Source organism: Gilbertella persicaria, assembly GCF_025201335.1.
Source record: "Gilbertella persicaria strain CBS 190.32 chromosome Unknown B0P05scaffold_88, whole genome shotgun sequence".
Lineage (NCBI taxonomy): Eukaryota > Fungi > Mucoromycota > Mucoromycetes > Mucorales > Choanephoraceae > Gilbertella > Gilbertella persicaria.
The window spans coordinates 32428-56407 of NW_026252049.1; the positions used below are offsets into that span (position 1 = coordinate 32428).

General features: G+C 37.3%; 11 protein-coding genes across 11 annotated transcripts; 6 read left to right on the forward strand and 5 right to left on the reverse strand.

Moving 5' to 3' along the window:
* Positions 1 to 829: 829 nt before the first annotated feature.
* On the reverse strand, positions 830 to 2440 carry B0P05DRAFT_566459 (SMN complex, gem-associated protein 7). The gene is made up of 3 exons (XM_051581059.1): positions 1829 to 2440; positions 1103 to 1753; positions 830 to 1029 (listed from the first exon to the last, which is right to left on the reverse strand). The coding sequence occupies exon 1, from the start codon at positions 2393 to 2395 to the stop codon at positions 2150 to 2152; it is 246 nt and encodes an 81-aa protein (XP_051429085.1). The 5' UTR covers positions 2396 to 2440; the 3' UTR covers positions 830 to 1029; positions 1103 to 1753; positions 1829 to 2149.
* A 774-nt stretch (positions 2441 to 3214) lies between these two features.
* Positions 3215 to 4348, forward strand: B0P05DRAFT_481840 (uncharacterized protein; the record flags this gene model as incomplete). The annotated part of the gene is made up of 3 exons (XM_051575198.1): positions 3215 to 3291; positions 3346 to 3947; positions 3999 to 4348. 3 exons carry the CDS (start codon positions 3215 to 3217, stop codon positions 4346 to 4348), a joined length of 1029 nt encoding a protein of 342 aa, XP_051429086.1.
* Positions 4349 to 4810: 462 nt separating this feature from the next.
* Positions 4811 to 6414, forward strand: B0P05DRAFT_566463 (uncharacterized protein). The gene is made up of 2 exons (XM_051581060.1): positions 4811 to 5245; positions 5298 to 6414. Exons 1-2 carry the CDS (start codon positions 5134 to 5136, stop codon positions 6125 to 6127), a joined length of 942 nt encoding a protein of 313 aa, XP_051429087.1. The 5' UTR covers positions 4811 to 5133; the 3' UTR covers positions 6128 to 6414.
* Positions 6406 to 6891, forward strand: B0P05DRAFT_566466 (putative metallothionein MT1P3). The gene is made up of 4 exons (XM_051581061.1): positions 6406 to 6513; positions 6570 to 6661; positions 6711 to 6722; positions 6772 to 6891. Exons 1-4 carry the CDS (start codon positions 6479 to 6481, stop codon positions 6801 to 6803), a joined length of 171 nt encoding a protein of 56 aa, XP_051429088.1. The 5' UTR covers positions 6406 to 6478; the 3' UTR covers positions 6804 to 6891.
* A 6-nt stretch (positions 6892 to 6897) lies between these two features.
* B0P05DRAFT_366476 (uncharacterized protein) lies at positions 6898 to 9110 on the forward strand. Its single transcript, XM_051573640.1, has 7 exons — positions 6898 to 6993; positions 7050 to 7070; positions 7119 to 7843; positions 7888 to 8110; positions 8151 to 8317; positions 8374 to 8455; positions 8505 to 9110. Exons 1-7 carry the CDS (start codon positions 6936 to 6938, stop codon positions 8972 to 8974), a joined length of 1746 nt encoding a protein of 581 aa, XP_051429089.1. The 5' UTR covers positions 6898 to 6935; the 3' UTR covers positions 8975 to 9110.
* Positions 9111 to 9287: 177 nt separating this feature from the next.
* On the reverse strand, positions 9288 to 10254 carry B0P05DRAFT_450957 (uncharacterized protein; the record flags this gene model as incomplete). The annotated part of the gene is given in 6 exon segments (XM_051573884.1): positions 9288 to 9542; positions 9595 to 9606; positions 9652 to 9732; positions 9776 to 9890; positions 9937 to 10034; positions 10051 to 10254. Coding segments are annotated over 6 exon segments (765 nt in total), but the record flags the coding sequence as incomplete, so codon positions are not given.
* Positions 10255 to 12198: 1944 nt separating this feature from the next.
* On the reverse strand, positions 12199 to 12702 carry B0P05DRAFT_481851 (uncharacterized protein; the record flags this gene model as incomplete). Its single annotated transcript, XM_051575200.1, has 1 exon — positions 12199 to 12702. A coding segment is annotated over one exon (504 nt), but the record flags the coding sequence as incomplete, so codon positions are not given.
* A 456-nt stretch (positions 12703 to 13158) lies between these two features.
* Positions 13159 to 15365, forward strand: B0P05DRAFT_366652 (uncharacterized protein). The gene has a single exon (XM_051573641.1). The coding sequence runs from the start codon at positions 13174 to 13176 to the stop codon at positions 15088 to 15090; it is 1917 nt and encodes a 638-aa protein (XP_051429092.1). The 5' UTR covers positions 13159 to 13173; the 3' UTR covers positions 15091 to 15365.
* Positions 15324 to 16665, forward strand: B0P05DRAFT_566498 (Prephenate dehydratase-domain-containing protein). The gene is made up of 5 exons (XM_051581062.1): positions 15324 to 15346; positions 15402 to 15588; positions 15638 to 15773; positions 15818 to 16210; positions 16279 to 16665. The coding sequence occupies exons 3-5, from the start codon at positions 15641 to 15643 to the stop codon at positions 16596 to 16598; spliced, it is 846 nt and encodes a 281-aa protein (XP_051429093.1). The 5' UTR covers positions 15324 to 15346; positions 15402 to 15588; positions 15638 to 15640; the 3' UTR covers positions 16599 to 16665.
* Positions 16647 to 18202, reverse strand: B0P05DRAFT_566502 (D-arabinono-1,4-lactone oxidase-domain-containing protein). Its single transcript, XM_051581063.1, has 3 exons — positions 18050 to 18202; positions 17680 to 17991; positions 16647 to 17634 (listed from the first exon to the last, which is right to left on the reverse strand). Exons 1-3 carry the CDS (start codon positions 18191 to 18193, stop codon positions 16678 to 16680), a joined length of 1413 nt encoding a protein of 470 aa, XP_051429094.1. The 5' UTR covers positions 18194 to 18202; the 3' UTR covers positions 16647 to 16677.
* Positions 18203 to 20139: 1937 nt separating this feature from the next.
* Positions 20140 to 20958, reverse strand: B0P05DRAFT_481849 (uncharacterized protein; the record flags this gene model as incomplete). The annotated part of the gene is made up of 2 exons (XM_051575199.1): positions 20140 to 20664; positions 20830 to 20958. Coding segments are annotated over 2 exons (654 nt in total), but the record flags the coding sequence as incomplete, so codon positions are not given.
* Between the last annotated feature and the right edge of the window lie 3022 nt (positions 20959 to 23980).

The following is a 23980-nucleotide window of genomic DNA, read 5'->3' on the forward strand; positions in this document are numbered from 1 at the left end:
ATTCTGAAAATCTTTTATCTAAAAAGAAACAATTGCTCCAATATATATATAAAGAAACTGTTTAGCCTCTGTTGATTTAAAAAATACTAATAAATGAATAAAGTCTTGAATGATTATGAATATAAAGACAAGTCATGATTAACAAAAGCCCTGAAATTGAAATTGAAGTAATATCAGCCACCCTTTTTGGGTTGATGCGCACTGTAGCTTGCTATACTCTTCTTGTAAACATATTTAAGTACTAAATTAGAGCAATGTATATTAAAAAATCAAATATTATGTTCTTTAGATCGTATTCATTATTCTCTAAATGTAATACAGTATCATTTGAAGCGTGTTGACATTATTCGCGTAAGCGATCTCCTTTCTCAGCTTTTTTTTTCACAAGCATTTATCTCAAGCACCGTGAATTTTCAACGTCATATGTGTCAAATAAGTGTACAAAGTACTCTTCCTTTGAAATTGAGAAGTCTTGTTATACATAAAACACGTTCATCTATTTAAAATGTGCATGTTTTAGGTGACTCAATTCAAAAGAACTTGGCTTGGCCAATTGATCTAATCCAAAAAGCCTAATCCAATAAGTTCCGAGCCTTTTCCCTTTATCATTGTTCTCATCGTTTTTTTTTGTTTACTTTTTTTCATGCAACCTTATATTATTCTGTATTTGTTGATTGGTGTCGTTTCAAAAACCCAAGAAGAATAAAAGCTTGTTACTGCATTGATGTATTTGTTGTTTGCTATTTTTCGGTTAAAATCACAGCAGCTGATCTTTAATTATTTAATTAAGAATAGACTTTAGGCCTATGTTTAACGTACAAGTTGCACAAGCTTTTTTTTGTTAGTTTCATACATTTTGTCATGTTTTTGGGCTGAAGATGCTTGTAGGTTGAGAAGGGAAGAAGCCTTTCCCCATAAGTTTATTTGTTGTTGTTTGTCCCCCATGATCAAACTGTCAATAACAATGTTAGCCTGGGACACGTTACACCGTGCTTAGCTTGTCAACTTCTTTTTGAGAAACCTGCAAGACTAAAAACGTTTAAAACCGAACGAATAAGCAAGGACTAAATAACAATAAAGGAATTGTTATGCAAACAAGTACCTTCTATTGTTCTTCCTGGATTCTGTTTGTGTGTGTGTTGGATCGATCGTAAATAGGATAGCCTCAAAAATAGTTTATTGGTGAGCCCAAACAACCAATTGGAAATTCACAAGCAAACAAACAAATCAAGATCTAGATTTTTACTAGCTCAATGAAGAGGAGATCATTCATTATTTTCTGTGCTTATACTTGCCAGTTAGTTTTGGTTATTATACCCTTGTAAGCTTTCAGAATAAAGTTCGAAATGTTATACAGGATTTATTACATTTGCTCCACATATGTGATCACTGGCATTTACTGAAATGGCTACAATGTACAAGAGTTAAATAGAGTACAAACCGGGCTTGCCTTATTCTACATTTGGCGATGTGATTATGTGTATAAATCTAATTAGATTACCACTACAGATTTCTACGGTTCCTGTGTAACAAATGTTGAAGTTGTTGATTGGGTGTCTTCCTTGTCTAAGAGACTCAGTTCTAAATTGTAAACCAAGGCTTACAAGTTTTTATTTTACCACGATCATTTCATGCTACATATCAAGGGTGTCAAGCAGCTCAAATCATAGACAACACTATGCAGCTTTATAAAATTAAAGTTATACAGCACGCTCAACATATACTTATTTAAAGAAGCCTTGAGTTACTTGCTGTAAATTATCACAGTTAAATGAATTACTAACACATTTTATATATATATATAATAAACCTTATGTGATTTATTTAGCCGCTTGAAAAAAAGGTTTAAAGTTGCGAATGTTACTCAGGTAATACACGCTCTTTTGAGCCTAATCTATAGAGAAAGGCCAAGGCCGAGGGAAAGTTATAAGGATATATGTAGAAACCTAGTCATATTCAGATGTATCAGAGCTATGTATATAAGCAAAGACAAGTAAACGAGATGAGACACAAGGAGTCTTTTTGTGTTTAGTTTTCGGCGACCAATTTGACAATAATAAGGGTCACCTATATTTTTGTGCTCAATAAAGCAACGCAAGCAGTTGCCTTTTTAAGTATTCACATTTGGATGACAAAGGGAGTATGGTCTTTATTTCTGAATGGAATATTCAATCATGTCAATATCAGTGCCGCGCAGGACTGCGTGTTCGTAAAGACCAAGCGGTGATTCTAACTGATCCACTCTAAATCGATTATTTTCGCTGTCAGTGCCACGCAAATTGCCTTGAACAGTGGTCCCTCCGTGCATATAAAACGTAGCTTTTGGTGCTTCCTTCGTAACATGAAGCAAAAGTTGTAAGTAACGGTCCCTTAGCGTTTCTTTGGAGTCACTCATCGCGAGATCGCAAACAAAAGAAAAAGAAAGAAAATGTGTGTATATTGAATTTCAGAATACGTGTTGAGTGAATATGGAAAAATACAGTTTTTTTTTAAGTTGACATTGAAATGTCTCAGGTTTACTACACAAAATCAAATAATATCTCTTTTGTATATGCATAGATATATCATTGTGCCTCTCCAACTAATCGATTTACCTTTCTCTGAAAAAGAAAAAACAGTTTTTTGATTGTGTAACTAGCAAGCATGGCTAACAAGCAAGATAATGAAACAAGACTTATACTGATACTTTATGATGTCAATAAACAAATACACCATGTCTAATCGGAGAGAACAAGAGAATGATATAAAGTAGTTTGTTGACACGAAAGCCATAAAAGTGATACAGTAAACACTTTTGTCGGATGTTCAACTTTGCAATAAAGTAAAAAGGAAACCCACATGAGGTCAGACCATACCAAGTGAAGAAGATAGTACGTAACTCTTAGGTTGATCTTTTTATGTATTGTATGTGATCATATTTTGACCTTGTTGCCAATACAATACGTAAAAGTAAAACCTATTGTATATAAAAAAGTTAATTATTCAACAACAGCCGAGACGGACTAACAAAAAAAAAAATACTTTCATCGTTAGTTGAAAAAAAAAACTTTCTTCTTGAAACACCGCCAAAAGAGTTGTACAAGAAAAAGCGGAACTTTATTCCATGTAACCCTTCTTATTGATATAAAAGGCTCAATCAATTCCTTTTGTTTTCTTTTTTTCATTATTATATTCACCCTCTTTTTTTCTTTTCTTTTCTTTCCGTACATTAACCATGCCTGTTCCCGTTGAATACAACTCCATTCGCCGTATGAGCACTATTACTGTGCCCAAGCAAGACATTAGCTTTGAGTAAGTTTCATTGTTCATAATATACTGGTTTTCTCTAACGCGCTTTCTTTATAGTACATATGACTTTCAACTTTGTGTGCCACAAAATGACATTAAAGACACTTTCGAATCAAAAGATCTTGAAGCTTCCTTTTGTCGTGACTTTGCTTGTTGTGGTCTTATTTTGAACGACCTTCATGATTTGCTGCAACACTATGAAGAGTGTCATGTTCGCTTGGAAGATGATGAAAGTAGCTTGTTTGATGATGATACCGATAGCTGGTCTCCTTCCCTCTCTTTCTCTTCTATCGATGGTGACTCTACTCCTAGCAGCCCTATTTTAGAGGAAAACGACCTTTCAAACATTGATGTTATCAAGAAGAGAGCTGCTGCGTACCTTTCTGATCTCTACAATGCCACAAATGCTGCGGCTACTTCTAGCATTGAGGACGAAGTTAATGAAGAACCTGCTGCCAGCAGCACAAAGAAGTCCGGAAAAAAGAGATCTTACAGTCAATACAGTGGTTCTTCTCCCTCTGCCTTGGATCTTTTGACTCAATCCGCTGCTAAAAAATTGGCTATGGCTTCTTCACTCAACGGTGATCTTCCTACACCTATTATGACTGATGAAGATTTCCTTGCTCAAGCTGGCGCTTTGTTAGCCACTGCTAATTCAAGTAAGTATATTATATAATTTAGAGAATGCGATAATTAATCCCAAATCATAGTTTTCCCACTCGACTCTAATGCTGATAAGCCTTACAAGTGTCCTGTATCTGGCTGTGACAAAGCCTACAAGAATCCCAATGGCCTTAAATACCACAATCAACATGGTCATTGTAATCTCCTTGATGAAGAAAATGAAAACAGTCTTTCTAAGCCCTATCAATGCACCATCGGTGAATGTGGCAAGCGTTACAAGAACTTGAATGGCTTAAAATACCATATTGAACATTCCCATATGGCTGCATTGAACCAAACCTTGGCTACCTTTGGCTCTACTCTCTTCTCTGCTCCTCCATCACCTACATCTACCTCATCACCCATGCTCAACTCTGTTTCTGGTTCATTATTCTAAAAAGTATTATACATTTGTGATTTCCCTTTCCTCCCTTTCATAATAACTATTTGTAAACTCTCCTCCCCTCTTCATCCCTTTTGTAAATAGACTCGCTTTTCTATATGTGTATGCGCATATAATTTATACATACAAAAAAAAAGTACTTAATAAAAAACTTCAAAATAAATACGGTTAAAGCTAGGGGATACACTTTCGTGTAACTAAGCAGGAAATAAAGTTTACCAATTGCATGAAATAAAAGTGTTACACATTCGATTTGAGTGTAGAATATGATAGGATCAATTGAAATCCAGAGGTTGATTTCAATTAGTGCTTGAATTCAAAGAGAGACCCTTAATATGATTTGTAATAGACACCCTTCGGTTAATTGACCCATGCAAGTTCCTTTTGGTGTTTCTCCTATTACCATTTTGAGATTCGAGATTACGATTAAGAAAAGGATTAAGGTTTTTTTTTGACAATGACTTCTACCATTGATTAACTGGCCTATTACAATTCCCATGTCTTATTATTTTGACAAAATGTTGCTTACAAAACAAAATGGTCCTTGAAGATCTGTTTTCTTTAAGCGTAACACATTGTGTATCCTTTGCCCGACTTATTTTTGTATTGTAATTTCAGTACTCAAACATCATTCGCTTATCAAGTTATTGTATTTTTTTATTGTTCTTTCTCACTCACTCTCTCTCTCTTTTGTTTCTTTTCATTCTCCCCCTTTCTCTCCTTCCTTAGCCACTTTCCAGTCCTTTTATTGCTCACTTTACTTTTTGCTGAATCTCAAGATGACCATCTCAAACCTAGTCTTTATTGCTGCATTAGCGGCCAATGTAAATGCTTTGTGGATGCCTGAAAAAAGAGCTGAATCAACCACACACACTGCCACTAAAACTGAGAGTAAATTTAATTAAATGCTATCTTTACACTTATTCATTCTTTTTTTAAATAGAGGAAGCAGCGACTAAAAAAGCAACTTCTACATCGAATAAACAAGAAACTACACATAAGGCAACGACACATAAAGCATCCAGTGCAAAAGGAACTAATAAAAGCTCTGTAGTAGCGAGCAGTAGCGCCAATGCTATCCTTACTACTATTGCTACTACTACTGCTACTCCTACTACTACTTTAGTTACAAGTTCTGCTTCTATTCATTCTAGTACAGAAGCTCTACCTTCATCTACAGCAACATCAGCAGTCGGAGCAGCAGCTAATAATACTTCGTCATCATCATCCTCTTCTTCGGGTGGTTTAATCGGCGGCATCATTGCTGCCATTGCTGTCGTTATTCTCGGCGCAGCTGCATTTCTTGTAGCCAGAAAAAAGAAAAAAGCACGTCAACTCGCTCATAAAGCCATCAAATCTGATCCATTCACCATGGGATTCGGCAACCATGATCCACTCCCATCAAAGCAACAAGAAAACAATTTCCCTCCTTCCTCTGCTTATGAGTCTAAAATGAATATTTCCTTTCCAACTCCTCCAACTACTGTCACTTCGCCTACACCAAATATACCTATTATTGGTAAATTTGTTGTAGTTGCTACTTTTGTACCCACTTTAAGTGATGAACTGGATATTGAACCAGGTGATCAAATTGATTTGTTAGTTGAATATGATGATGGTTGGTGCCAAGGTATCAACGTAACAAGAGGAAATCAAAAAGGTGTCTTTCCTCGACATTGCATTGATTTTATGACTGTACAACCACCTCATCGTGGTGCAGTGGCAGATGTTGAACGATCAAAACGAGTCAGTTCTATGTATCCTCTTCAATAAAACTTGTTTTGTATTTTCCCTCGGAATGACAAAAGATTGCGAAATAATTGACGCAATTCCTTGCAGGAAAAACTAGTCATGTGCAACGTTGAAAGCAAGCTGTATCTTGGTCTTTTTCGTTAAAAAATGACTCGAGAAATTCTTAAAAGACAAAGTAAAAGAAAGGCCTTATTATAGATGTACGTGTGTTGTATAAAAATGTCGTTGTTTGTTGTTATTAACAAATACAACGATTTGACGGAGTTTACCACGACAAGCACTCGTTTGACGGTTGTTTCAATAGACGCATATATAAAGGACTCTTTTTTTTCCCATACGTTTTTATTTTTCTTTTAATTTATACTTATTAAAATGGCCTGTCCCTGTAGAAAAGAAGATACATGCTCGTAAGTAAAGATAATTGTGTTAAGGATGTATGTTTATTTGGCAATATTTGCTTTAGCTGCACTAACTCTGGTGAATGCAAGTGTGGCAACGAATGTGCTTGTCAAAACTGCAAAGCCAAACAACACAACCAATCTTGCTCTTGCAAAGGTAAGTCATACATACTCAGTTGACGCGTTTTTTTATACTATTGTATTAGGATCTAACCAAGGTATTGTCTTTCTATAAACACACGTTTGTATATACTGACATATAAATAGGTTGCAACTGTGGCTCTGAATGCAAGTGCTAAATAGCTCCTTTTTTCTGTATTACCCCTCTTTCATATTTCAAAATAAAAATCAAACGTTGCAAAGTCACACACGCACCTATAAAAAAAAGACTTTTTGTTTTTGTTTCATTGCTTCGTAGTTGTCTGTTTAATATGGACTTATTACCAACAGCTTTAAGAGACTCACGGTGTATCTTACATATTGACTTGGGTATATTGCGATCTTGTTCCTGATAAAACAAAGTATGTTAACGATCTCGTTTCTAGATTGTTTCTATTGTCAAGTTGGTAAATAATAGAAAGCGATATATTCATATATTAATACTTGTTCCATAGAACAAGTACGGTTAGGTATCCCATCTGATGTACCAGCAGCAGTACAACAATGGCATGGTCTAATTGCAGGTAATAAAAAAAAACATGCGTTCATGATTATGTCAATGCTGATAAATAAAGTCAATTATGCTGCAAGGAAATCAGGCATTAAGCGAATGACCAATGTAACAGAAGCCAAGAAATTATGTCCTGATATTCAACTATTACATGTCGCTACTTATGGTCCTAATGATACAGAGCCCAAATACCATGCAAATCCAGATAGAAATACACATAAAGTATCTTTAGATGCTTATCGGAACGCTTCTCGAGAGATTTTCAAGATCTTTCATAAGCACTGTGACACCATCCAGAAAATCGGTTCCGATGAGGGATTTATGGATGTCACAAAGACAATCAATAGCCGTTTAATTCAAAGGTACATTCAGTGTAGGCCTGATTTGATGGATAAGTTGGATCATGATGTATGTGGTGTGGAAGTAGATTGGGATCAATTGGGCATCACGGTTGAATCTAAAGAAGAAGAAAGGCGTCTAGAATTAAGTGATGAACGACATTGGTCAGAAACAACTTGGAAAGACCTTCAGCTTGCATTGGGAGCAGAACTTGCCACTGAAATTCGAAAAGAAGTGTATGATAAGTTGCAATATACTTGTTCTGCGGGTATTGCACATAACAAGACATTGGCCAAATTGTGTTCAAGTAGACATAAGCCTAACAAACAGGTATATATCTTTTTTTTTCTTATATGAATATTAACTATATCTAGACTGTATTAAGAGATATTGCAAGAATGGATTTTATGCGCGATATACCCTTTCAGAAAATTAGAAATTTAGGAGGGAAATTAGGCAGCGAAATAGGGTCTGATTTAGAAGTATTGAATGCGAATGAGCTCTGGAAATACAGTGCACAGGATCTTCAGGCAAGATTTGGTCCATCTACAGGATTACATGTATATAATATCTGCCGAGGCATTGATTTTGAAGAAGGTATATTATTTGCATTGAAGGTCTGTACTCATTTTCTTAGTAACGCCATCCAAGGCACCCAAATCTTTAATGGCATCCAAATCCTTTAGACCTGCTATTGTAAATGCAGAAGAGATGCAGAAATGGTTTTCAATCTTAGCTATTGAGTTACATAATAGAATTATGCGCCATCATGAAGACTATGGTACTTGGCCCAAAAATATTTCAGTAAATATTAAAATGCCTCCAAATATAAAAGATATACCTAAACATGTTTTCATTAGATTAGATATGCTTCAGAGTACAATAGAAACTACAAATCAAGAACAATGAGTGCATTTCACAAGGACGAGTTAAAGACACATGGTAAAGTTGATAAAAAAAAGCGAATGAGGATGTTTAACAAACCACATAGAAATACTGGCCAAGAAAGCAGCTGCCTTGTTCAACTCATTGAAAGATGCGTATCCTTGTATTGGCTTTGATTTGTGTGCTTTTGGCCTAACGCAGGACGAATCGGCTGCATCACAAACTATCAATCATTTCTTCACTAAATCAAACATGACAAGCGCACATCATGCCAATGGCAAAACAACTACAGAAATCATACCAACTAAAAAAAGCTCCACAATTAAAAAAGGATTGTTTTCTTTTGGTATTGAAAAGAAACCAAAAATGGACGATGTAGATACATTTGTATGTGACGAATGCAAACAACGAATCCAACTAAGTCAAGTTGAAGAACATTCAGACTATCATTTTGCTTTGAAACTCTCTAATCAAGACAAGCAACAAGAAAGAAAAAGAAAAGATGGAAGTTCACAGAAACAAGAGGAGAAGCGTCAAAAGAGATCTTTGTTTTTCAAGCCAAGGACATCACCTTAGAATATGTTTTTCTCTTGGAAAGATAAACATACTATATTTTTTTAGTTAAAGATTTTCTACTGCTATTACTTTGTGATTCATGAATACTACTCTCCAAATCAATTTCGTGCTCTTTGCATTGATCTGTTTGTGGATAAGTAAAAGTGGCAAAATGGCTAAAAGTCTTAAGATGATCTGTGTTCTCTAACTCTATCTCAGTTCGATTTCCATTTGGACTACTAGCGCTAGAATGCATCTCCTTTGTTATTTTGGACGATCCATTTGAAGTGACCTATTCAAGCAAGTTAATTTTAGATACTATGTTAGTAACATTTACCCAATGAATAGTGATTACATTAATTGTCACATCTACAGTACAGCACGTAAGGCACAAAACACCTCGCTCTCTTCCATTGAGGACAGCGAGTGCTAACACATTAGCAAAAGAGACTAAGAGTGACACAATGGAAGCAATTAGTGTACGTCTAGCTACATTCTGAAGACGAGACGTTTTCCAGTCTGTTCTCACACTTTTTCCTAGCTGCATTAAAGGCATAACAAACAAGATTGTCATGTAAAGATTGAAGACCTATTAGACATATATCAGTCGATTGTTAAGGCTGATTTGTAGATAGGCTTACAAAATCGTATACCTAACGGATATGAGTCAAATAACTGCGATATTTGTGACGACTTACTAATAAGGGAATACTAGCAACAGGTCTCAAGCCAATAATGCATGTCCCATCTGCTTCTAGTTCTGCGATATGGAAAATAATCTTTATACTTGTAAGTACAGTACTGTTGCTTTTCTTCTTTTACCATCAACGCGAAAATAGCTACATAAGGTGTCATAAGAAAGGCATGAAATCGATACGATTTTGTCTTCCATCTTGTTTCTCTTGTTGCCGAGACAACCCATACTTTTTCAATGAGCCTAAACGAATTTCAACAGTGTGCATCAAAATAGGAGTTTATTATACCAAGAATAAATCATGATTTTTGTCCCTGAATAAAAAATGTCACAAGTCAATTCAGCTAATAAGCATGAAGTATAGTTTCCTACGCATACTTTAGTGATCTTGATTGATCTTCACATACAACTTGCCATTATTTGTAAATACGAATAAAGTGCCGGACATGGTGAATGCCCATGATAGAACATAAAGAGCTAAAACAAGCCATCGAGAACAAGACAAGTATTTGAACTGAACATTATATGTCTTTACACCAAATAAAATTGACATGATTGTGATGGAAAATAAAGATAGTGTTTTGGACACCAATTCTCCACTATCTGGTTGTGGTGTAGAAATAAAATTCGAAGGATTAAATAATGATCTACCGTCTTCCATATAAGATACTAAAGGAACAAAAAAAAAAAAAGAAAGAAAAGTTGCAAGATACGTTTTCTGTCAAAAGACATTTCGTAATAACACAGTAGTGTAACATACAAGTATGCATCTTACTTTGCACTGCCCCCTTGTGTCCAAGAAGACATTTCCTGCTCTCGATCTCCTTTTATTTTCTTGAAAAGAAACTAAATTGTCGTAGCTTTGTGTCGCCCTTTTTTTATTTCTTCTCCTGAAAAATTAGTTTTAAGTGATATTATAGCCACATTAAAAAATATTTGGCCATCAATCGTAAACGGGATAAAAACTTTGAAGCGACGATCTTCAGCCGCTACGGCCTGAGCTAACGAGAGAAAGAAATAAGAAAAAAAGTTCTTTTTACCGCTTCAAATTGTTTGAAATACATCTGGCTTTTGATCATATCTATAATATGAGGAAAACAAAAAGAATAGGCAGTATGATTATCACTATCCAAAGTTGGCTCTTGGACAGTAACCTTTTTCGGATATAGAAATTCAAAGTCATGAAAGAGTGAAATCCTTTTAACTGAGACGAGTAAAAGGGAGCCATGTTATATATCCTGTATCACGAAATTGGAGTGGGTTTCTTCGATAGTTTGATATACTCATGAGCAAACATACTCTTTGGTTTAGGAGTATTCATTTCTTTAATAAAACATTTTACTCAGAGAAGCCATTTAGTATTATATGATTCATTCATGCAACTAGTACCATCTAAACAAATGCTTCAAAAGTGAAAAAGACGATAATTCATGGAAATCTTGAGTTTGACAACTTCTGATCTTCTTTCTGATGCTACAAGACGAAAAATAAAGCTATCAACAAGTTTAAATACTCAAAATGTGCGCTAAAAGCTTTTGTTTTTGATTAATGTGTTTGCTTGTCAATAGTATCATAAAGATATTATGATATGAGTAAAGAACCTTAGTAACATTTTTGCCAGTTTTCTCAGAACCTTGGTAGCAAAGTTGTCATGTTTTTTGTATTTAAAGATTCAGAAAGCAAAGATCTGCATCTTTTGTCACTATACCAAAGCCAGATAACCGTGTCTTTATGCAGTTCCCAGTAAAAGCTCCATTTTTTAAAGGGTTTTATTTTTTGCTCCACGTAGACTATGACTAAAGTCTGTCAAGAGGTGGTCGCAATTTTAAGAGATACAAAGGAAAAATACATAAGACAATTAATTATAAACGTTTGTGCAAGTATTTCTCGTCAATCAGAGAATTGAGAGAAGCACGAGTGAATGAAAGAAGTAGAATTGAATTAAACGGAATCTCATTGAAGATAGTACTCCAATGGGCTTTCCAAATTTGACCCATGCCTTGGAATACTATTTCTTGAGCATCTAACTCACTATTATAAGTATAACGAACGGAAAAAAGCTCCATTTTTATTGCGGCGGGAGGAATTGAAGTTGTCTTTCATTTTCACATGCCATGCATCACAGAGTGAAAATCACATTAGTATTTTTTTTTTTGATAAGCAAATGTTCTCCTTCTTTGATTTAGGTGGGATCAGGCGTCTTTTTAACAAGCCATTTTATTTGGATAGTCAGTTTAATAATACATTAATTGCTCAGACAGAAACACCAGGCAAATAGATGCTTCAACAGTGAAAAAAGACATGCCTTGTTCTTTTTTCTTAGATAAATAAAGATATCATAGAGCCTGTTTATACATGTAGAAATGCTCCAAATAGCTACAAACTATGTTGAATAGCATTCATGGTATCTTTAGAGTTGATTTGGACTGAATAAAAAGACATGGCCAAAATCGCTCTCTTTTTTTATTTAAAGTCCTAAAGATGTCATAATGAGGGATAAATAAGACTAAAGGAGTATGTTGTGCGGTAAGGAAGGGAAAGGAAAATGAGATCAATCAAAATTGGTTAGCTCTTGTTCATATGATTGCTTAGTCAACAGGCGCTTGACTATGGCGAGTACAATAGGAAAGGTGAAGGGTGTGGAATCAAAGGTAGAGCGCCAATGGCTGGTCCATAGACCTTCTAATGTGCTAGCACAGATTTGTTGGGTTGAAAGAGTTGGAAACACAGATTTGTGGGTGCGGTTGATGGTGGTGCGTAGGTTGAGGAGTTGTCTCAAGAGTTGAACTGAAGAAGTGGTAAGGGAAGGATCGACGAATGTTGATAGGATATGGCACCAGACCTTGTATTTTGTTGGACACAGAAAGTTGAAGTGATCTAGTGTGTCAATTGTGTTTCGACGGAAATATGGACAGTGGATGCATTGGGGATGTGTGATGAGTTGTGGCCATTTTTGGTGGATGTAAAATCGAGTATTGATGGTTTTGTGTAAGAAGCGGAACCAGATGTTGCGAGAGTGATGGGTGACTTGAAGTGAACAAAAGGCCTTCCAGTTGGGGTCAATGTCAAAAATCGCTCTCGTAGAAAGACAATCACTTAAGATGTTTTCAATCCCCGATTTCTGAAGCTTTTCTGGACTTTATACAAAGAGAAGTAGAGCTATAAGCATGTTTAATTGCTCAGAATAAACAATAAAAAACTAGTGTATTTGATGGTAGCTTTTTTGTAAATTGTACTATGAGGATAGTATGCTACGAACAAAAAACCTCGAAAACTAATATTCAAATTCATTCAACATTCTACTAGTATACTTACTAACTTTCCTACATCAATAGCCTCTTAGAGTAAGTATCTACAGCTTCTAATATCATTCTAGGTCAAAATAACTGCATCTTTATGCATTTTTAAACACATGCTCGATTTTTGGTTCATTTGATTTCATGAAAAATAATAAGTCACGTGATCACTGCAATGCATTTTGTAGTGCGCCCCACTTCAGATTCATGTCTACATTGTCACAACCAACATGTATGGAAGAACAAAATGGGAACAATTGCCTACGGAAATCCTAGAACTGATATTTTCTATGATGAATGACGAGAAAAGCAGTTTTCTGGAGTACCAGCTTGTTAATAAACATTGGTACAAAACTACACAGCGCGTATTTTATCGACACTTGCAAGTCAGCTACGATCCCTTTGAACACGGATTAAGTAGATCAGGCATGACTCCATATACAAGAATACAGCATTTGTTAAATGATGCTTCTTTTGATGTGGGATCTCGAGTCAAAAAGATTTCATTTAGTTTTGAAGACGCATGCAAAGATACAGACATGAAGTTCTGGGAGACACTGATCATCAAATGCCCCTATGTGAAACAAGTCCGTTGTTATTTTGTTTTAACTTCAGAGCTTTACAATGAACTGGCTTTATTTCTAAATGAAGACAGCAATCGTTGGAAATATTTGGAGCGATTTGAAGCAGGAGTAATTACTGAACAAGATGAAAAAAATCATGCGAATTTCCTCTGTCAGATTGGAAGCACTCGGCTAAAAAGGATAGAGCTTTCTCATCTTCCAGATATGTTCAACCGCAACTTGACCAAGTACTTGAAGCTTTTTAACAACTTAACACAATTGAAAATGTTTGTTAAAGAGTCTCTTTTAAATAACCTGTTTGATCTTGAACAACTGTTTGATGCTACTCCAAAACTTGAAGAATTGGATATTCACTGGACATCAAGGCCAGATGATGAAAATGAAGTGGATACCACTTCCCCTACTCTCTATTTGGGATCCTCAGAGAAATGCAAGCCTATCCTTACTATGAGAAATCTACTGGTGGAGTCTTATACATCAAGCTACCCCAAGCACGAATTAGAGTTTATTATGAAGAAATTTCCCAATCTACAAAAAATAACATTTGAAGCAAGCGTAGTCCATCATATTGAGTCTGGCGAACAAGTAGCCTTAACTGCGGCAATTGAGGACATGATTGGATTTACTTGCAGCATAAAGTGCTATTGTTTCTCTTTGCGACACCAGTTTGATATCATGCTAGCTAAGCATTATTTCGATGTATTTTCTAATGCTTCAAAAGGGAAACCAGGTTTAGAGATTGCTTTCCTAAAACAAAACAAGCCACAAGAACTCAGTATTCTCAAGCATGGTGTTAAAAGCATGCCTTGGATGAAAATTGAAATTGAAAAAGACGCATTACATTCTCAAACGTTCGATACGTTTATGGGTATGATTGGATCCAATCTAAACACACTTATGCTCAGAAGCAGCTCTCAAAACAACGATTATGTCCTTGGTCTCTTGGGTTATGCATTTGTCAGTATTTCATCGTTCAGTCTTCCTACATTTGAATATCCTCTCGCTGCTGTATTAAGCAAATGCTCCCTTTTGAAAGAATTAATTATCAGTCATGGTGATTTTGAAGCTTACGACGAGAAGACAATGATGGAGCTCCACAGTAACTCATTAGAAAAGTTTGTTATTGATCACAGCACTGTTCCAAATCATTTTTTTACACTCTTATCCACAAAAGCATGTTTTCCCAAACTGAAGAATCTATTTATACGTGGTTGTGGGTTCTTTTCCTTGTCCCAAGAAACATTGAATATACCTGAAGCTGATTTAGATACACTTTCTTTATTAAAGTCAAAAAGTTTTGAGGATCTGTGTGAAAGGATGTTTGAAGATGAAAAGAAAGAAGTCAATGTGAAGATAACAACTACTCTTGATGACCAAGACAGATATTACTATTACTGTTCTGATTTCAGAAAGAAGCAGTTGGTATTAACAAACAAGCAAGAATATACATTTTCATCCTCTATTGAATCGAGGTATACACTCCACATTGTTTGCAAATCAATCCAAAAACTTGAAGTTGATACTGCATTAGGCACAATTTCATTAGATACACAACAAGAATAAAATCCATTTGACAGCTAAAGACAATGTTCCTTGAGTGATTCATAATGTATAATTGGATGAGAATGCACCGGATCTCAAATATATTTTTAACATCTTGTTCACCAAGTTGACTTCTTTTCTTCTTTCAATTAAATAAAATGACAGACTTACCTTCACTTCGACAAAAAATAGACTCACTTGATACAACCCTTGTTAATATCCTTAACGAGCGTGCTCGCGTTTCGCTTGATATTGGAGCAGCCAAAAGAAAAGAACTGTATGTATTGCTTTATCTTTTATTCCAACTGATCCACTTTTGTTTTGCTCGATAGAAAAGACGAAGAGGATAACGAGCCTGACGTATATAGACCCGGAAGAGAAAAAGAGATATACAAAAAAGTATGTTCTTCTATAGAAGTGTGGGGGGTTTTTTTTAAATATATATATATATATATATAGTTGACGCGCCTAAACGCTGGTCCCTTGAACGACGACTCCTTACATGCTATTTTCAGAGAAGTAAGCACATATCGTTACAAAGTCATGTATTGACGGAAGCTATGACTAGATTATGTCTGCATCCATTGCCCTACAAAAAGATGTTTCTATGGCATACTTAGGTCCTCCTGGTACCTTCTCCCATCAAGCGGCATATAAAAGATTAGGTGACAGTGTCGCTTATGTACCTCAAAAGCAAATTGCCAGTATGTATTGCAGCAGGAATGAGTTTAATGACCTTGCTCTGTAGATGTCTTTGAAGCTGTTGAAAAGGGCCAAACAACTTATGGTATCATACCTTTTGAAAATTCAACCTTTGGATCTGTTGTTGAGTCATTGGACTATTTCATTCATACATCAGTCAGAGTGCGTGCAGAGACATATTTGACAGTACACCAGTGTTTACTTTCCAACAGTAAATTAGAAAAGATCACGAAAGTGTATAGTCATCCACAAGGACTAGGTCAAACACAAAAATGGCTGTCTGCACATATTCCTAACGCAAAGCGTATATCTGTCAAATCCACCGCAGAAGCTGCAGAAAAGGCTGCTTTAGAAACAGGTGCTGCTGCAATTTGTAGCGAAATTTGTGCAGAATTGTATGGATTGGAAGTTGTGCAAGCTAATATTGAAGATGTAGCAGGTAAAGGATACACAGGCATATATGTATGTGTGCGCGCAAATCATGAATTGACAGTGGTGTATCAATAGGAAATACAACACGCTTCCTTATTGTTGGATCAGCGAGCGATACACCTACTAATGATGATCATACATTGATTTCTTTCACTGTGGATCACCGCCAACCAGGCGCATTGTGTGATGGGCTAAAGGTCTTTAAGGAATATGGATTGAACTTGTTCAAGATTGATTCAAGACCAAGTGGACAACGTCCTTGGCATTATGTCTTTTTTGTTGAATGTTCAGGTCACTTTGAAAATGATGAGATCAAGAAAGCACTCAAGGATCTCGAAAAATTCTGCTTGGATGTAGTTGTCTTGGGTAGTTTCCCTAACCAAAGACCTGAATAATAATGATAATGATAATGGTAATAATAATAATAATAATAAAATAGTATACACATTTATTAGAGAAAGAGGGATATAAAATCTAAAGCTTAGCGACTTGTACAACAGTTGGTTCTGCCTTTGTCGGTCTAGGTATTGTAACATGGCGTCTCAAATAATCATTCAAAAAGATACCTTGAGGATCGACCTTTTCACGAACTCTCAAGAAGTCGTTAAATCTGGGATAAGAAGCTTCCAGTTCTTCTTTGCCTTGACCGTGAGCTTTAGCCCAATGAGGACGGCCATTGTATTCACGCATAATATCCTCATAACCCTTCCAGTATTTCTTGTATGGCACTGGCTTACCATAAGGTCTGTACATGATGACACCAATATAGCATGTCTTACGACCATAAGCAGGACTCAACCAAACATCATCCTCATCCACAAAACGAATTTCTACTGGGAAATGAACTTTAAGATCATTATCGTTGATGAACTTGTCTAATTTGCGAAGAGCAGCAGGAGCATCCTTCCAATCAATAGCCCATTCATTCACATATTGAGGGAAGAGACAGTCAAAGTTAAAGACCTTGTTGGATTTATCCACAACATGAACGGACTGAGAGTGCAAGGTGTTAAACATCATTTTGGTAAGGTAGGGAATCAGCGAAGTACTATAACGAGTGATATTTAACAAAGCTTGATAGACATGGAAACCGAAACCACGTTCCATAAGGAAACTAGGGCCTGAACGCATTATTTCCTTGTCGGTACGATTGGCTCTCCAAACAACACAGTCATCAGTATGAGGGTACCACCAGACACGAGTGTGTTCAGAAGAGTGTATGACAGCATCCCAATCGTTCAGAATATCAGAAAACCTGTATGGCTTTTGGATGGCCTCCAGCCTGAAATCAGGCTCTACCTGTAAAGTCATACGAGTAATGATACCCAAAGCACCTAAATGACAACGAGCAGCTTGGAATACATCTTGATTTTCATTTGGTGAGCAAAACAAAATTTCGCCATCGGCTGTGATTAAAGTCAAATCGACGATCTGGAAAGACATTAGGAGATATCTTAAAAGAAGGTGTTTACTTACCATTGTTGAAAGACAACCAAAGTGAGCACCTGTGCCGTGTGTGGCAGTGGCCACGACACCAGCAATGGTTTGATCAGAGATGGAACCCAAGTTACTAAGCGCAAGTCCGTTTTCTCTCAAGACTTTATGTAATTTGTGTAAATTCATACCAGCTTCCACTGTGACTTGACAAGCCTTTGAATTTACGCTGAGCAAATTGTTCATTTTGTCAATGTTGATCATGAATCCCGGAGAACAAGCAAGATCGGAAGGTGAGTGACCAGCACCAAAGGCCTTGAGTGTCTTGTTTAGCTTTTTTGCTAACAAAATAACCTATACATAAAAACAAGGAGGCGTTAATGATTTGACATTTATCCTATGATTAATTTACTTTTTGAACTTGAGCTTCTGTAGTAGGTTCAAACAATAACTCAGGCTTACATTTGAATGTTTTAGCCCAGTTTTGGAAGGTAAAATCAGCTACTGCGATTTCTTGAAGGTCTTGAGGCAAATCTTCAATACGATAAGGGCCCATGATAATTGTAGAAAGGGAAGAAATGAGTAAAAAAAAAAAATTGAGAGGAGAGTTTAAATATCAGAGAAGGGAAAAAATGTCGCAATTGCATCGAAATCGCAATATTGAGATTGTTCTATAACCAAGTAAATGGATCTTTTTTTAGCTTTTGATTATATTCAGTATGCATGTACCTCATAACATAATTGCTTATTTTGCGTGAGATTTTAGTCTGATTAAGAAATAAGTTGGCTTTGATGATGTACAATTTATGGAAAAGTTCTCGGAAAACCTTGTTTTACTTGTACCGAGAAACATTACACATACACAAAAAAAAAAAAAAAAAAAAAAAAAAAACTGTATTCTATACTTATATCTTAAATCTGTGTTCTCCTAAAACCACAAAAAAAAGTATAGATGAATGTGCAATTTGATATATTTATGCAAGAAAATTTCTATTCTTCTTAAAATGGTAAGGTGTCAATAACGACATTATCTTTGTATATGAATAATTAAAAAAATTATTAGCCGAAGACCAACTGCGCATAGAATGCCTCATGAATTTATAGGCATAGAGTTTACAGTTTGGATCTCGTAGATAAAGAAGGTGTTTCTTGATTATATTTAATTCGAGTTAAAAAAATGATTCCTTTTTAAAGACATGCCGAAGTTCACAGCCAAGTCATTCATCGGTGTTAGACTTTCATTAATTTAAATAAGCTATTAACTGATTCAGCAGTTTGTCGTTACTAATACATTGCCACTAGTGAGTATTTAGGCTGGCTAGAAAAGTGTTGTGAGATGAAGAGAGAGTAGATATTCAATAAGAGAAAAGGTAAGAACACAGAGAAAGTCCGTTAGAACTTGTATAGGTTTTTATTTCTCCAAGAAAATGTTATCTTTCAATTGCTATAAAATGTCGAGGTTTTTATACTTTTTCTTCTCGGTCAAAATATTGTTTTGGGTTAGCTTCTTGACTACGGATTAATTTGTTAGATCAGGAGCAATTAAGAGAAATGCCTTTAGAGGAAGTTGTCAGCTCAGCCAATAGTACATGATCTGACCTGAACTTGAATAAACTATTACATATTTGTCAAATGCCAATGCCAATGTATTTGTCAGCTCTAACTGTCACTTTATAAGGGCCATTAATAATAACAGAGTCAATAGGTTCATAATCTCTGTCTATGAGGATGATGTAGTACTTCTAGTAGAATGAGTGAATGTCAGTGACTATAGATCCATTGCAATTGCCATAGATGTGATCTGGTCTTTTACCATGATCATCATTTATTGATCTATGCATATGAATTCATATATGTTCACAACAAAAAGGAATGCTGATATACTATTTTGCAATGATATATTCAATTACATAGAATGCACATAATACCGTAAGAAGCAGATTTTGTGTGTGACAAAACAACACTTGCATATATTCCAAGTTGATTGCTTTTGCTGCTATCCTTTTTTTACAACATTCAAAATCATCTTCTTGGAATAAAGTAGACTAAGAGCAGTTTGGACCAAACATAATGTCGAACATGCACAATACAAGTCGAAAAGTTTCCGGTATATCAAGTGACTTTCTACAAAAAAGTTACCATATATATTATATTTAAGACTAAAAAACATGTCGTTGTTTCTTGGTGTAGGCAAAAGATTTTGTTTTTTTTGTGATATAATCACTAATAAAATGGTCAAATCAATAAGTCGATTAGAACCAAAACGGCCAAAAGAAGTCTGCTTTATTAAAGGCTATATTTTGTATTGTATTTATGCTGTTTGTATGATAATTGATTATCCTTAATTTGGGACTGAGTGTGTATACACTAGCTAATCGGTTGAGTGGATTAAGGTACACAAGAACTGGGTACATGATCAGGGCACAGACCTCGTCTACCATTGGTATTGATGCAGATGTCAATTTGTGATTATGTGATGGTCTGATCTTTAACATGTTTAAACTAAGATGGAAGACATCCATCAAAGCTGCGGATAAAACTGTGATTGAAAGATATATTTATACATGATATTAATACTTGCTCTTTTAAGGCATAACTAGTGTAAGAAGGGATGGATAATGCTGTGTATACAACAGCTTGCTGCAACTCGCGTGCTTTGGCAGAGAGAGTATTAGCATCCAAAGAGGCAAAGGCAGGGTCCTTGACATTGGTGCCAGAGAAAGGATCAAAGTCAGTCAAGACCGGAAGCGAGTACTTGGCCATGACCTTCAGGAGATCCTCCTTGTAAGCCGAATGGATCAGCAAGGCTACGACATTACGAGCCGGATAGTGCACATCAAGTACACGGCTGTTATCCAACCCGATCAGTCGCAGCTTGCGGCGGAAAGCGGAGAGACGGTCACGATACTTGTTTGGCAAGTAGACATACTCATAAAGAGGTCTGTCCACACAAGTACCAGCAGCAGCAGGAGAAGAGACGAGAAAGATACGGGCAGCGGCCTTACGTTGCTTAGGCGTAATTTTGGCCTTAGGTTTGGCCTTTGCAACAGGAGAAGAAGCCGACTGCTTGGACTTACCATAGGCCTCCGCAGGCGTGGGGTTCCTCTTGGCAACTTGAGCCCACTTGGAGCCAGCAGCAGAAGGCGAGACAGAAGAAGAGGGAGCAGCAACCTGATCATCCTCCATGGACACATCCAAGGGAGAGGCAGCAGATGAGCCAGCTTGGGACTCAAGCTCCAAGATTCTGGAACGGGCGGCAGCCAGCTCCTTCTTGAGAGCAGAGTTCTCGGCGACCAGGGACTCCAGCTGAGCCAAACGCTCCTCATGGCGCTCAAACTTGGCCTGAAAAGCAGCAAACCAAGCAGGAGGAGAAGGAGAGAGAGAGAAGAAACCGAAGGGACAGAAGAGAGCAAAGCAACATTACCTACTTCTGGTAAAGAGTCAACACCAGAGCAAGAGGGGGAACAGAAACACCAAAGTCAAAGACAACGTCTTTGTCGAGATCGAGATGAGCTGATCTCGAAGGGGCGCTGACGTCACCAACTCGAGATCGCGACAGGGTACGCGTCATGTCAGCAGGGATCAGTGATGGCGAAAGTGAACTATGCAACCGCTTACCAGATCGGGTTAAAATTTTAACTGTGGCTTTAGTAATTGAAGAAAGAGGTTCTGACAAAGTTTGAGCTTTGTCTGGTAACTGGTTCTTGGTAGATGACGATCTAATGTCGAGATGATGTTGTTGCGATGTCGAAATGAGGGGAATCGCGGTAGTGAATGTGCTAGAGTTGTCGGAGTGGGACGTTTTTGGTACCAAAATGTGCGTAGAAATTTGCAAAGTTGGAATAAAAAAAGAAAAACGCGGTTTAATAGGACAGTTGCAGAGATTTTTTCAAAAACAGCAAGTGAATTTGAAAAAAATAATAAAAACCGGAGAAAAAGGGTTTCTTGGTGTAGGCAAAAGATTTTATTTTTATTAAATGACTTGTAAGACTGATCCCTATAGGGCAAATGTCTAGTCATAAGAGCAGTAATAGTAATAAATTACTATCACTAGAACAAAGAATACAAAAAAAACAATCATAAAGATTGAAAAAAGAGAAAGGAACTCCAATAGGAAGGAATATAAAAGGAAAAGAAAAAAATAAAAAGTGACTCAAACTACACCAAGATAGGTGTAGAGAGAGGAGGTTACAGGAGGAGCAACTGACTTGTAAAAGACAGGGAGCAACCATTCCAGAAGGGTAAGACCATCAGTGACCTGAGAACAGGGACTGAAATCAGCGTCAGGTAGACAGATCATGTCCATCTCCAGCATGATAGCACAGATGGTTGGCCACCAGGAGGACCAGCGCACGAGAGAAGCAGAATGACGTTGGTCATTTGGAGATGGTGGAGAGCCGAGCCGAGGTAGCTGATTCAGCACAAAGTCCAGAGGATTTGGCTGAGCATCAGCAGCAACACCAAGACGAGAGGCAACAGAGAGGCAAGAGAGCAAGTGAGTACGCGATGCGTGTGGATGACCACAACGACAAGGCACAGGACGAGCAGGGAGCCAACCCATCTTCCACCGAAGTAGACGACTACGCTCCCACACAGTCATTGGGAGCAGGAGGATGGGGTCAATGCCCAAAGAGGGACGACAAGCACGCAAGAGAACAAGACCATCAGGTCTAGCCAGAAGACCAGCCAAGTAGGCACGACGATAATGCCTGATGGCAGGCTTGGGATCACCACCAGAGGTAGCAATCCATGCTGCAAAGAGGCAAAGCGAGGGACAGAAGGAGAGACAGAAGAGTGGCAGACCAGCTTCCAGATGAGGTTGTTCTTCAACAACTTGGGCCACCGGAAGCGAGGAGCCGCAGGAGCAGAGGATATGCTGTAGCATAGCCAAATGAAGTATCAGGTGGCAGCTGTTGCATACGCACCAACATCTTGAAGCCAAGGATGGCAACACGCTCCTTCATGGAAGGCAAGTGGTCAAATGCTTAAACACCACTGTAGACGCCTTCGAATGACCGCCAAAAGCAAGTCGGAGACACTGATCTTGAGCACGCTCAATCACCTTGAGGTCACGGACCAAGAGAGAAGAGATAGCAAGGCCATACTCCAACTTTGGCCGAATGAAGTGGCATAAAGCCGAGCAGAGGTCAAACGGGAAAGCCAGTGGAGTGGACACCCAAGGTGTAGACCAGAACGCATAGCCACCATGGCAGAGCGAGCATTACGCTGGACCAACAGGTAGCATCTAGTGAGCTTGCTATTGAAGGGCAAGCCCAATAGTCAAAAGACTCGCAACAGGAAGAGCAGCGCCATACAACCGAAGGGAGAAACGCGACCAGAGGGGGTGGATTACCACAACGCACTTGGAAGGGTTCCACCTGAACCCAAGCGACAGAGAGTATTCTTCGGCCTTCTTCAGCAGGCGAGGCATCGTCTCAGCAGTGCCAATCAACACCACATCGTCAGCATAAGCAGTGAGTTGATCCAGAGGCCATCATACTTGCGTTGAGGCATGGATCCAAACACACGCGAGCGAGGCAGAGAGACAGAGCGCAGAGCAGCAGGGAACGAGTTGATGTACACAGAGTACAAGTACGGAGACAGGATAGACCTTGCAAGACCCCCGTACCAGGCCAGAAGGAAGGAGAGCGAGCACCAGACACCAAAACCTCCACCTGTGTGATATAATCACTAATAAAATGGTCAAATCAATAAGTCGATTAGAACCAAAACGGCCAAAAGAAGTCTGCTTTATTAAAGGTTATATTTTGTATTGTATTTATACTGTTTGTATGATAATTGATTATCCTTGATTTGGGACTGAGTGTGTATACACTAGCTAATCGGTTGAGTGGATTAAGGTACACAAGAACAGGGTACATGATCAGGGCACAGACCTCGTCTACCATTGGTATTGATGCAGATGTCAATTTGTGATTATGTGATGGTCTGATCTTTAACATGTTTAAACTAAGATAGAAGACATCCATCGAAGCTGCGGATAAAACTGTGATTGAAAGATATATTTATACATGATATTAATACTTGCTCTTTTAAGGCATAACTAGTGTAAGAAGGGATGAATAATGCTGTGTATACAACATTGCCCCCCACCAGATGAGACCATCGCATAAACTTGAGTAAGTTTGCATTAGCGTTTGCATAGTATATTCGTTTCAAGTTTTGTTGAGTATTCAAGTACTTAATCGCTTATACATAAACTGTAACTTTAGTTTGTTATGGATAATAAGATCGTTCATGTAAGTCAATAAAAAAACCTTTTGTAAAAACCCAATGGGAGAAAAATAAATGTATAGGCAAAAAAAGACTGTTATGATCGTTG